Source organism: Aythya marila (assembly GCF_965140915.1).
Source record: "Aythya marila genome assembly, chromosome: 2".
In the NCBI taxonomy this organism is placed as follows: domain Eukaryota; kingdom Metazoa; phylum Chordata; class Aves; order Anseriformes; family Anatidae; genus Aythya; species Aythya marila.
The window spans coordinates 100,691,934-100,703,962 of record NC_139043.1 but is presented as its reverse complement, the minus strand read 5'-3'; the positions used below and the strand labels follow the sequence as shown (position 1 = coordinate 100,703,962).

Sequence of the window (12,029 nt, the reverse complement as noted above, 5' to 3'; positions counted from 1 at the left end):
TCAAAAATATGATATGGTTGCTATTATCATATCCAGTTTTCAGTATTTCCTAATAATTATTCAGCTCAGTAGCCTTTAGATGACAGTTTCTTTTATTCCTAGGGGATCCTTTCATTTGAACTTTTTTATTCACTTAGAAGCCTTGGGGGCTTACTTAGATACTAATTGGAATGTTATGAAGTATAAGTCTTAGAATTTTGGTACTTCTATTTTGAATTTTGTTTGAATAATAATCATCAAGGAGTTAAAAAATTTCATTGTTCTCTTTTCTGTTTCACCCCCCTTTTTAAAAAAGTTGGCAAAATCAAACATTCACTTTGCTTCCTGTCGTTGAGTTGTTAAGGTTATTATCCTCCTAGAGCACTGATTAGTCACTAGAGAGTGTAAGGGCGATATACTTTTTTCTGAACTCTCCCACAGACATGTCTGAACTTTTGACTGGGGAACCTGCATGGAGGGAGAACAAGACAGTGAAGCCTAACTGCTTATTCCAAATTTGATGATGGGAGAAATGTCTGAGGAAATTAATAAAATTATTTTAATTTCTTTAAACAACAAAATGTTGAAGAATCTGTTTCTGTCCCACATTACTGTTGTAACAAGACCAAAATAATTGAAATTAAAATATTAAAGAAATTTTAAAATATTTTAATTTATTATTTTAATTTCTTAGGCATAGAACCATGCATTCTGTAGCAGCAAGAAATGGTTCAGAAAGTAAATTAATAGGGGAAATAATGATTATTTTTTCAAGAATCATACCTAATTCATTTAGAGGAGGCTGATACTTAAGTTACTCTCCCTGCCCCTCAGCCAGTTTTCTTTATTTGCTCCCCTGATTTGACACCTGATCAGATTTATGTTATCTGCCTTTTTTATCATTGTTGTGTAACACACAACATGAAAAGACGTTGAAAAATATTGGTAACTCTATACAACATTACTCTTAAATACTGTGACTGCCTAACAATATTCAGTCACTGAAAACAACAGCTCAATTACTATTTTATGATTTTGTTTCATTAGTTGTTGTTGTTTTTTTTTTTTTTTTTTTTTTTTTCCCAAAATTTTTTCAGAATGTTTCTTCTCATTTCAACTTGTTTTTCTTTTTCTCTGTGTCCTTTTGTCCTCCTTTTCATGTTCCATCTCCTCTACCCCATCCTATCCCCTGGAGTTCTTTCATCAGTTTGTTTCCCATTCAGCTTCTCTGCTGGTCCCACAGAACTGGCTATGTTCTCATTCATGTTTTTGTTGTTGTTGTTTGCTTGTTTGTTTTTAATCTCTAGTTCTTCTCTCCTTCTTTAACTTATTCATGTATTTATTTATTTATTTTATTTATTATCATGCATCTAAATGAATACTTTGACTTTAGACAGAGTGTTATTCTTACTGGCTATATATACACTGTTGAATATGAAGATTTCTAAGCCCAAGATACACAAACAGCGTATAATTTGCCTGCAAGAGAGCTATTAACCACAGCTGTGGGGTGACACAGCTGGTACTCCCAAAGGGATGTTCTCTGGTTTTACCTTGAAAATGAAATGCACTCATGTGATATGTAACCTCTCATTATGCATGTGACCTTGGGATGTTCTTGGATAGATATATTAGTTTGTGGTCATTTGTAGGACAGCAGTGTTACCAGATGCAATATAAAAGAGGATTTGGAGACAGCCTGAGTTCAGACAGACTATAAGGATGATGCTGGGAATGAAGAAATCTCAGGACCTCAGTCATTACAGTAGCTCTTAGGTCTTCTGTCAGCTCTGGGCACTCTAGATGCAATTTTCAGGGGTTTAGTTCAACACAGAGTAGAATTTTTTTCTAGGTTGACTGGGTTTTGAACAAGGCTGTCACAAGCTCCTTGTATTAGACAAATATAATGTGGTTATACTGTGGTTTGCAGTATGGGACCTCGCTGCATTCCCATGTGTCTTTGCTCTTTCCTGACAAGGAGGAAGTCCAGAGGCAACAAAACAGTGCATGAAATTGCTAGTATTTCAAAGTGGCAAATTTTGCCAATGTGGCACTGTTTTCTGTACTGGTTCCCTATCATCCTGATAACATTGTTGCAATGAGGAAACTGGCAGCATAAGTATGTACTCTCAAATTTCTTCTATTCAATCTCCCTTTTATTAAAAATACTAGGGGTTTGGGGTAAAACCATTTATGTTTACTTGACCTCTTGTCCTTGATAATCATCTGTTATGCTGGAAGCACAGAACTTAGAACAGAGTATTCCATTCTGAAGCCAAGCTTATACTATAGTTTTATATAAATTAATAAAACCAAAAGCAAACAAAACATTTTTTATTATTTTTTAAAATCATTTTCTCAGTGTTTCTTGGAGGAAGAAAGGAAGGAAAGAAGGAAGGAAGGGAGGGAGAGAGGGAAGGAAAAACTCATCACCTGCTGAATAATACTTTCACTACCTAGGTATGAAATGATTCACGTGAATAACAAGGCTTTGCTGACATCAACAAAATGTTGAAGAATCTGTTTCTGTCCCACATTACTTTTGTAACAAGACCAAAAAAAAAAAAAAAAAGAAATTCAGAAAGATGTCTCAAGCTGTTGATAATGAAATACGGTTATAGTTTACAAACGTGAGACTTTCATAGCTTTCTCTGAAAGCTGAAACAATATCAATAATATGTTTGTAGGGCTCTTACACATGGTGATATGTGCACAAACTGAATTTAAATGCTGACTCCATTGTCTATGCTGCACTTTAAATATTAGTTATTTAGTCAATAACATGAAGTCGTTCCAAATCATCAGTACTGAACCCTTAGTTATCCTGATAGTTAATAAATTGAACATCATTAAAAGTAAAATAAAATAAAATAAAATACATATGTCTATTAATTTATGACTTATCACAATTCAAAACATTTTTTGACAGTTATAATCTGAGTGGAAAAGACATTTTAAAACCTCTGAACAGAAGTTTTAAGAACTTTTCTGTTGTGATGAGAATAATTTAAAAGAAACAACCAAATGAAGTCTTTGCTTGTAATCGCCTACTTTCTTTCATCTAGCAATTACATGTTTAATCTGTATATAGCTGACAAGTTCCCTTTCTATATCTTCCCAAAAAGCAGTTGGGGCATACTGTATATGAAGACAAGAGTGCTTTTCTCCCACAGTCAGTTCTGTGTAGTTTTATGATAGAAAGTTTTGGTTATAAAATAGGCAAGAAGATTACTCATGGCTTTGCTCTGTGCTTTTAGAGACAAGGCAGAAATAAAGCTACAGTTTAGCCACTTCCACATCACCAAGAAGTACAGGTGCCTGCAAAATCATGAGTCATATTTTTATTTCTTTCCTCCCTTTCTAGCTACTTCCACATCAAGAAATGAAAGGGTGCAGGCAGGCAGGCTCTCCTTCTTGAGAAAACTTCAGTTATTCTGCAAACAAGTGATTTTTTCTTCTGGCATCAAGGAGATATGGAGCTGGGTTTCACTGAAGTATCTCATGTTTGCTATGTCTGTCCCTTTGCCATCATTACTGTGTGATCCTGCTGCTGCTGCAAACCTCTTAATGTTCTCTCTGCTTTTCTTCTTCACCCAGATTCAGCCCTAAATCTGTAGTGTCTGCAGTGAAACATCATCCATGCTACCATAGTGAGGAACTTCTATAAAGTGAGATATTTGAAGAAGAAAAAAGGAAAAGAGAATATGAATGTTGTATCTACTTTAAGGGAGCCTGAACTGAAAATCAGAGCAAGAGAAAACCTCTAATTCAGAACTCAGACAGATCAGTGGTGGCCAGATAAATTGTTTTTAATGCATTGCAGTACCTCTGCTTGCTGATAAAAATAAATGTCCTTCGCTACTGAAAATACTGCATTAGCATACTTTAATGGCAAGTGATGCAAACTACAGATCTGCACCTACAAATGCACTAAACCCAAAAAGCTATTGAGTATTAAGGATCTTGAAGGAAATATTTAGGTTTGAGTATTCCCTAGAATAATCATGATTCTAAGAGTCCAAATAAGCATAAATCATTGGGTGAGACAGTATACTAAGCATTTACTGCTGCAGAATTAAAAATGTATGTGAAGACAAAATTTTATTCATCACAGGAGTTAGGGTAGACATGCCTTTGCTACTGAGTCAAACTGACTGCTCTCTTCTATCGCACATATCTAAACAAGCATTTTCTAAATCTGAGGGGAGATTTAGAGCTTGGTTTAGAAGATTTAAGTGCTCTCTTTTTAGTTTGATTTCATAGACAGTAGAAGATAGTAAGTTCTCTTCTAAAAACAACCACAACAACAACAAAATAAATAAATAAATAAATAAATAAAAAAGCTCACTTCTAATAAGCACTGACATTCTGCCTCCACAAATCTTGTGTAGCTTTCCTTATTATATCTCTTTGCTCTCTGTTAACCTTTGCAGAACTTCAGGAGTTAAAAAGCATCTTCTCTTTCTGCAAAAGCCTGCTGCTTTCTTTCTCTGTTTTCTGTGCAGTGTATTGCAGAAAACACCCAACACCAAAATGCCCAATATCTTCATGTTGTATTTATGTGGAATCTAGCAAAGAAGCAATAAGATGTGGACCATGATGGATATTTCATGGAGGTGGCAATGGGTGGAGTGAACTGGAAGCATGAAAACATTCTATAGCATTCCTCCCCCTTCAGAATGGAGCAGCAGGAGAAATGAAGATGCCTTACACCATGGCTTAGATTTCCATCTTTTCAAAAGAGCTGTACAAGGATGAGAAATTATTTTATTTTAAATATTATTTTTTTTTTGCAAACTGCTTCTGAAATAAAATCTTTCTGTGATATTCCAGAATGAGATCAGATGAGATTTACCCAGTGAATCTTTGAATCTTCCGTGTCTCTTGAAACAAGAATTTGAAGTTGAGTTTGTCTTGCTCCTCTGATATTATTGTCATTGTGTTCAGCTGAGCTGCAATTCCAGCTCCCGTATGAATCTCTCTGTAGAAAGTCTCAGGAGCAATAGACAATCTAGTAGATGGCACAGATATATTTCTGAAGCCGACAGATTCTTCTGGAATCTTCCAGTAAAGTACAACTGTTCTGGGGACTAATACTATTTTGGATAAATACTGTCAAATCAATCACGGGAGAAAATAACAATATGTACTTAATCAGAGGTCTCATTCTTAAACGTGCTTCTTCATTAAAAATAAAATAAAAATAAAAGGAAAAAGTGTATTTTCTGAAGACAACTTTATAAGGAAAATATAAACTCACTTCATAGACTCTTAATATAAATAGCTGGACAAATAGAGGTGATCTCAAAACTGCACCAAACATATGTCTGGATTCTGTAAGAATAGCTTATTTTTGTATTGTTTTCTTGTGTTGTAGTTTAAATGACCTCACACTGACTCTAAAATATACACATAAATGTTGAGACAAATCCTTGAGAGTGTTTTACATAGAATTGATTATACCATAGTGCAAGAAATGAACTAATTGTTTATCTACATCACCTTCCCTGGGGTTAAGTAGGTAGAGAATGGTGCTTTAGTAACTTGAACATGGGCCAGTGTTATTTTATAAAGGCTAAGTAGAAAAAAAAAATAGCAAAAGATTCAAATAAGTTTTCTTACCCAGAACTTCAACCTTGGAGTAACAAAGGCCATTGCTAATCAATTTACTAATCCGTTTGCAGTTTTCTACCAAGGCATAGTTCCAAAAAGTAACTTCTGTTCAGTATTTCACTGCAGGGCACCAATCACTGTAGTGCAATCCGTGTGGAGATTTATGGACCTCAGAGTGGTACACCTTAAAAACAATGTATTAATCAGAAATCTACTGTGTGAGCAAATGGGAAATGCTGAAGCTACAGATTTCCTTTTTTCTCTGGGATGTGAAAGCCTTAGTCAGTGCATCTTTGAGGATTTACGCTTCTGGTCTCTCCCCTGAAGGTCTCTTTTCTTTTGAAACACTGCTAGAAAGTTACTCAGGATTGATCTTGATACAAATCCAATGTGAAAAGGAGGTTGTGCAGCCCTGCAGTGTGCGACCCAGGCGTGAGTGTTACAGTATGATGGACTGACAGGTGAGGCTTCATTTCCATGAGGTAGAGCGAGGTTGTTCTCAGCAATTTCAAGTGTGGACTCAGTTCCCTTAACTGCCTGAAGAGATCTACTTTTACATCTCTAACTTTCAGATAACTGCTCTACCTGATAAACAGCACATCCTTAAGTATGTGCTTAAGAAAGTGGAGTAATTTTTACAGAGATAATGGGAGCATTACAGCCACCACAGAAAGACTAATTCTCTACTAGAATATGATATATGGAAAAAACTGATTTTCTTCAAGCAGAAAAATGCATTGAATCTTTGTACCCTATAGTTTCAGTTCTTAGCTAATGTGATGATCAATATTTCAGTCTACACTGCAGTCATCTGGCTATGTAGGGGAAACTACACAGTGCCTCTGCAGCACACAAGAGAACCCAGAAAATGTGTCTTAGGAAAACAAACAAGCAAACAAACATAATCCAAACAACGAAACAAATAACAAATCAACAACAAACAACAAACCAAATTCTTACTTGCATACACCACTGTTCCTTTTTAAGAAGGATGAGTACTCCTTCCAGTCAAGTTTGAAAAAACAGCAAGAGCCACCGCTTCCAGATTTGTGAGAAGAACAGCTGTATAGTTTATTGAGTGAATGCATTGTGGCTAAGGAATAGGCAGTTCTGTGGATATTCAAAGAGACTTGGTGTGAAATACATTTTCCCTTGATCTGCTCACAGTGTCAGCATTGACTATATCTTAGTGTGCTAAGAAGTAGGACTTTAAAGGATTAAGAAACTCTACCAAAGAAATCTCAGAATTGTTTAGGTATTTCAGGAGTTAGGAAGCAGTCGAATTAGGATAAGCTATATTTTGAAATAATGTATCTAATCTGCTTTAGATACCCCTCTTCTGTTTTTCAATCCACTCTGAAGCTCAGATTCCATTCTTGCCTTAAAAGAGAGAGAAAGTGCACTGCAATTGCATGAGATAACCTGACTGTGGGAAACAGTGTAAATGAACTAATGTGTAAGAAATAGGCAGGTTTTCACCCATGTGAAAAATTCAAAACTGATCACTAGTTCTTCCCTGCTGAAATAGGAGAAGGCTTTGCAGCTGTACAAAGTTGTGCCTGAGACAGCAATATACTGCAAATGCATTCTGGAAGTGATTAGTATCTCAAAGATAATCCCAGCTGAGAAGAAAAAAAAAAAAAGAAAAAAAAAAAAAAAAGACCTCCTCAGTGGAGGACATTGTAATAATGATGACAATAGAGTTACCTCCAAACCCAGTGTGATACAGAGTTAAGAGCAGGTACAAAGTAGACAAGAGAGAAAGAATCTTATCATCTTTAATATTCTCCTCATCTATTTAAAAATAGTGATCCATTATGGTGTGTGTGTATTACTTTGACATGATATCTAGATCAATTAATTGTTGATACAAGTTTTAAAGGTATATCAGTGGTGTTTGAGTCTGTATTCTGTAACAGGAACGTGGGACTCAGTAGACATAAAAGAGCTACAAAAACTATGGAATCTTGTTCCATGATTTAAAAGAGTCTTCATGATGAGGAAGACTATTGGATGATATAAAATGTATTTGAAAATGCATTTTCATTCCTTTGCAGAAAGGAATGAAATTGTCTTGCTCAGAAGAGTAAACTGACAGATTCTAACAGTCCCTTATGTGCTGTGCCTGATAAACATTCAGCTTATCTTTCCAAGAACAATAAAATTTCATGTACTACTGTTCAACATAAGAATTATTTTTACATATCTCCATGCCACTGACTCTCTTGTAAGTTAATCTCATCTCTCATCAATTTTTCACCAGCTTCACTCTGATGTTGATAAAGGAGATGGTTCCATCAAATACATCTTGTCAGGCGAAGGGGCAAGTTCCATTTTCATTATTGATGAGAACACAGGGGATATTCATGCTACAAAGAGGCTGGATCGAGAAGAGCAGGCCTACTACACACTCCGAGCACAAGCACTAGATAGGCTGACTAATAAACCTGTGGAACCAGAATCTGAGTTCGTCATTAAGATTCAGGACATCAATGACAATGAGCCAAAATTTCTGGATGGTCCTTACACTGCTGGAGTTCCTGAGATGTCTCCTGTGGGTAAGTGCAAAATACACTGTTGATGTTGTGGGAATTTTTTTCCTGTTGCCTTTTTTAAAACAAATTCATTTTTTTACTGTATCACAATAAGTTACTTAATTATCTATGAGCCACCTGCAACAGTTAGATATTTCAAGGCTGAACTGAAAATAGCATACTAGATTTACCCCTCAAAAATGTTGTGAAACTCAAATAGCTATTCAGGGACTCAGATAAGCATTTTATGATGTATTTCTCATTCCAGTGCCCAGAGTCTTTGTCTTGTAATTCTCATTAACAATAATAAGTTTCACACCTATGCTATGGTACTCAGAAGTGATAATATATCATTTTGTTCAGATAAAGTCTGTTCTTAACAAATTCTTCATATTCCTACCAATGCATAACATTTTGGTAAGTGTTGCATATATTTGTAGCAGTTTATTGTGTATCTTTTCTAATACTCAAATCCAGCTCTCTGGGAAATAAATGCAAGTAGCAGATATTGGGGTACAGCTGGGGGTAGTTGATAAAATTCCAGTAGAATCAGGGAAGAATAGCTATTAGAGGCTTCAGACCTCTTTTCTTTGTTAGAAAAGGAGTGTAGCTTCTATACCTGACTTTGAATTATAAAAGAATTTCAACATCAAATACGCCATCTTTTCATTTTAGAGAGAACAAATGTTTATCTGTTGTCAGGTGCTTGTGTTCCTTCAAAACCTGTCTGATTCAAGACAGATAAGAATTTTGCCCAGAGACATTTTGTTGAATTTTAGTATATCTTCAAGTTCTAAATACAAGCGTGACGTTAAAAAGCATAAGAACTTCATCTATGTCAGTGGAAATACATGTATGGGAACTCCTACCTCAGGTTAAGAAAGTTTTATGGTGACTGAAAGTAAGAATGTCTTTGTTTGACTGATTTTAGACCATAGCAAAATCTGGCACTTAAGTACTTAAGTGACTTCTTAAGTAAGCTGCCAATATATAATTTGATATAGTGTTGTCAATACTTTTTAAAATATTGTTTTATTTTTATTTCTATTTTTATTTTTGGACATTGAACAATGTCTCTAAATTAGAGCTAGAGAGAGGAATAAATAAATAAATACATAAATAAATAAATAAATAAATAAATAAATAAAGTCTTCCCTGCCTGTGTGCCCTGCAGCAATCATTTGTCAACACTGCTTTTACATTTGAATCTCAATTTAGGAGCCAATAGAATATTAGTAAAACAATGTTAATGAGTTTTCTATTTATTTATTTTACTAACCAGTGAGCATAAATACATAGATATCTTATTCATTATCACTCAAACACTATGTGAATAGCTGAAGAAGCAGTAGCATCCATGGAAAGAAGGATGGACACCATAGCTTTTGAGCAGCATTAGGGTGGATATGATATTGTGATACACTGATGAGAACTTTTGCCTACTGAACTTGGCAAAAATAATCAGATAATACAAGACTAAAACCTATAGTTAGCACTGTAGAAACATGCTCTGTTATATATATATATAGAGAGAGAGCAATTGATGTTTTGTTTTAGAATTTGATTGTGAGCTGTAGAATGCTACAATAACTAGATTTTTACACCTTTGTCCTTCTTCTTTAAGAATAATATCTCTAATATCTCTTAATTTCCCTCTTCGAGGAGTTACCACTTTCCTGTCCTGTACTGATATATTGACATATGAACGACTCTGTAAATATCTGGGGTTTGCCTATACACACAGATCCTTGCCCCAGCCTCCCACAGACGTTCCATTTGTTCCAAAAACACATTGGGAGTCAACTCTTGGGAAGTGCATGTTAAACAATGGGTGACATAAGGACTGTTTTTCAAAATGAGATGGTTTTGCATATTTTGATAAATCTTTACCACGTGAGTGTTTGAAAGAAATTCTATCCCATATGGACAGCAGCACAAAATATATGTTCAATTTAGGTAGAATGTTGTACAAAATTATCATTAACTGTACCATGTGCAGTCTCTAAGATCTGTGTTGAGGCAGGGCAGTTTCATCTTCATGAACTTCCTGGAACTGTACATTTAAACTATCTTCAGTGTTTGTATCACACATCTACTGAATACTGAAATATTACTAAATTAAGGATTACCATGAAGTGCTTATGTGGCACTTGTCTTACATAGTTACATAGATCCATAGTTTATTCATATAACACAACTTTTAATTAACCACTCAGAGCATTTGTGAAATATTCAGGCAAAACAAAGTATTTTTTTCTCCTATTTTGCATGAAATTATATCTATGACAATGATTTTTAATTGGATATTTAGCAAAATGAAAGAGATCAAAGGATTATAAACCCAAATTAACTATAAAGCTAGAACTATCACCTTTAACCTTAAGGAAGGTTATGCAAATGTAATGATTATGTATTATATTTGGCAAATATTTTAGGGCATTATCTAAGGCTAATTGAAGTCAATATTTTCTGTTATTTTAAATGACTTTGGGTCAGGTTCAAATTATATTTGGGTCTGGTCCAATTATACTGATTAAGATGAAAAGGGTAAATGGAAGGGAAAATCCAAAGGGAAAATCTTGATGGCTTATAAATCTATTCATAGCAAAACCCTCAAAGATATGGCTTATCTGAAAATCATATATATTTAAGTAGTCATTTTACTTAAAAACATCTGGCAGTTTTATATTTCAAAGAAAAAGTTTGTCAATCATACTTAAAAGAGTATTAAAAGAGCATTCCTGGGATGTGTGATGTTGTACACAAAAACAGCTGAAGTGAGACAGACCCATTTGGCTTATAACCAAGAGAACTGGCAATAAAAAATCCAATGAACAACATAGCTTTGGCTTTGTTTCATTTTCTAGACTCTCCGCACATATGAACGAACAGCCTTAGTTATCACCTAACACAAGTAATGCCTTTCTTTCTTGTTACATTTGTTATATCTGATTGAGATGGATGGAAAACTTCATATTTATAAAAAAAAAAAAAAAAAAGTGCTTCATCCAACCTTGATCCCAATCTTGGGATTTTTCCCAAGTGAAGGCAGACTAAAGAGGGATAAGTGTAGAACCTGCTTCCAGGTACTGTGCCTCCTACTTTGTGCTCCTGGAGGGGAAAAACTGTCAAGGCATTATGACACCAGATCTAGCCCAAAGGCAGAAGCACAGAAATACCAGAAGCTGTGGAGCAGACTAGATAATCCAGGCTAGGTAATTGCATTTAGAGATTAAGCAGGTATTATGGATACCTTGTTAGTAATGTTGTTTAGTATTTCTGGTAGAAACTGCTATCCTTTAGAAATGTGAAGCCATCATAGAATTGTTTCGCATATTATACATCATTAATTTATAATAGTCCATATCTTTAGTAACTGTCTGCCTAGATTTAATTTTTTAATATGGCTAAAATTCTATTTTTCAGGGCTTGTGTAGTTTCAAAAATCTGCATTTGTTAAATTCATCTAATTTTGGAAAGCAATTTTCCCTTAAATGATTTCACCAGTGTTAAAAACTGAAGTAACACACATTTCTCATACAAATCTATTTTAAAACTTTGATCAAGTACTACACACTGCAATAACAATTTAAAAAAACAAACAAACAAACAAAAAAACTGTAGAGAGGTTTCTAAAAAAATAAAACAATAAACCTAGAGATTTAAAAATGATCCCTGTGAAGTGTCTCCATCTCAAAACAACATCAACAACTAGCTCAACCAGCTCAGCTCACTTTTATTTGATCCTATCACAGAAAAGGCTGATCTCTGAAACATCCGACACCTCTGTGAATCTTGACTGATAAAATGAAGTATAAATATAATTCTAAATTCTGGGTGCCCTCAACAGAAGAACCTCTTCTCTTCTTTTTGTCCTAATATCAGAACTTAAACATATCAAGT

At 34.6% G+C, this 12,029-nt stretch overlaps 1 protein-coding gene across 1 annotated transcript in view; it reads left to right on the top strand.

Annotated features, from left to right (window-relative positions):
* The window catches only part of CDH7 (cadherin 7), a gene marked incomplete at its 3' end in the record, with an annotated part of 89,364 nt that overhangs the window by 34,928 nt on the left and 42,407 nt on the right, over nt 1-12,029 (top strand). Inside the window, exon 3 of the mRNA XM_082754439.1 lies at nt 7,856-8,150. Within this exon, the coding sequence (XP_082610565.1) occupies nt 7,856-8,150 (295 nt within the window). The remainder of the gene's footprint in view (nt 1-7,855; nt 8,151-12,029) is intronic.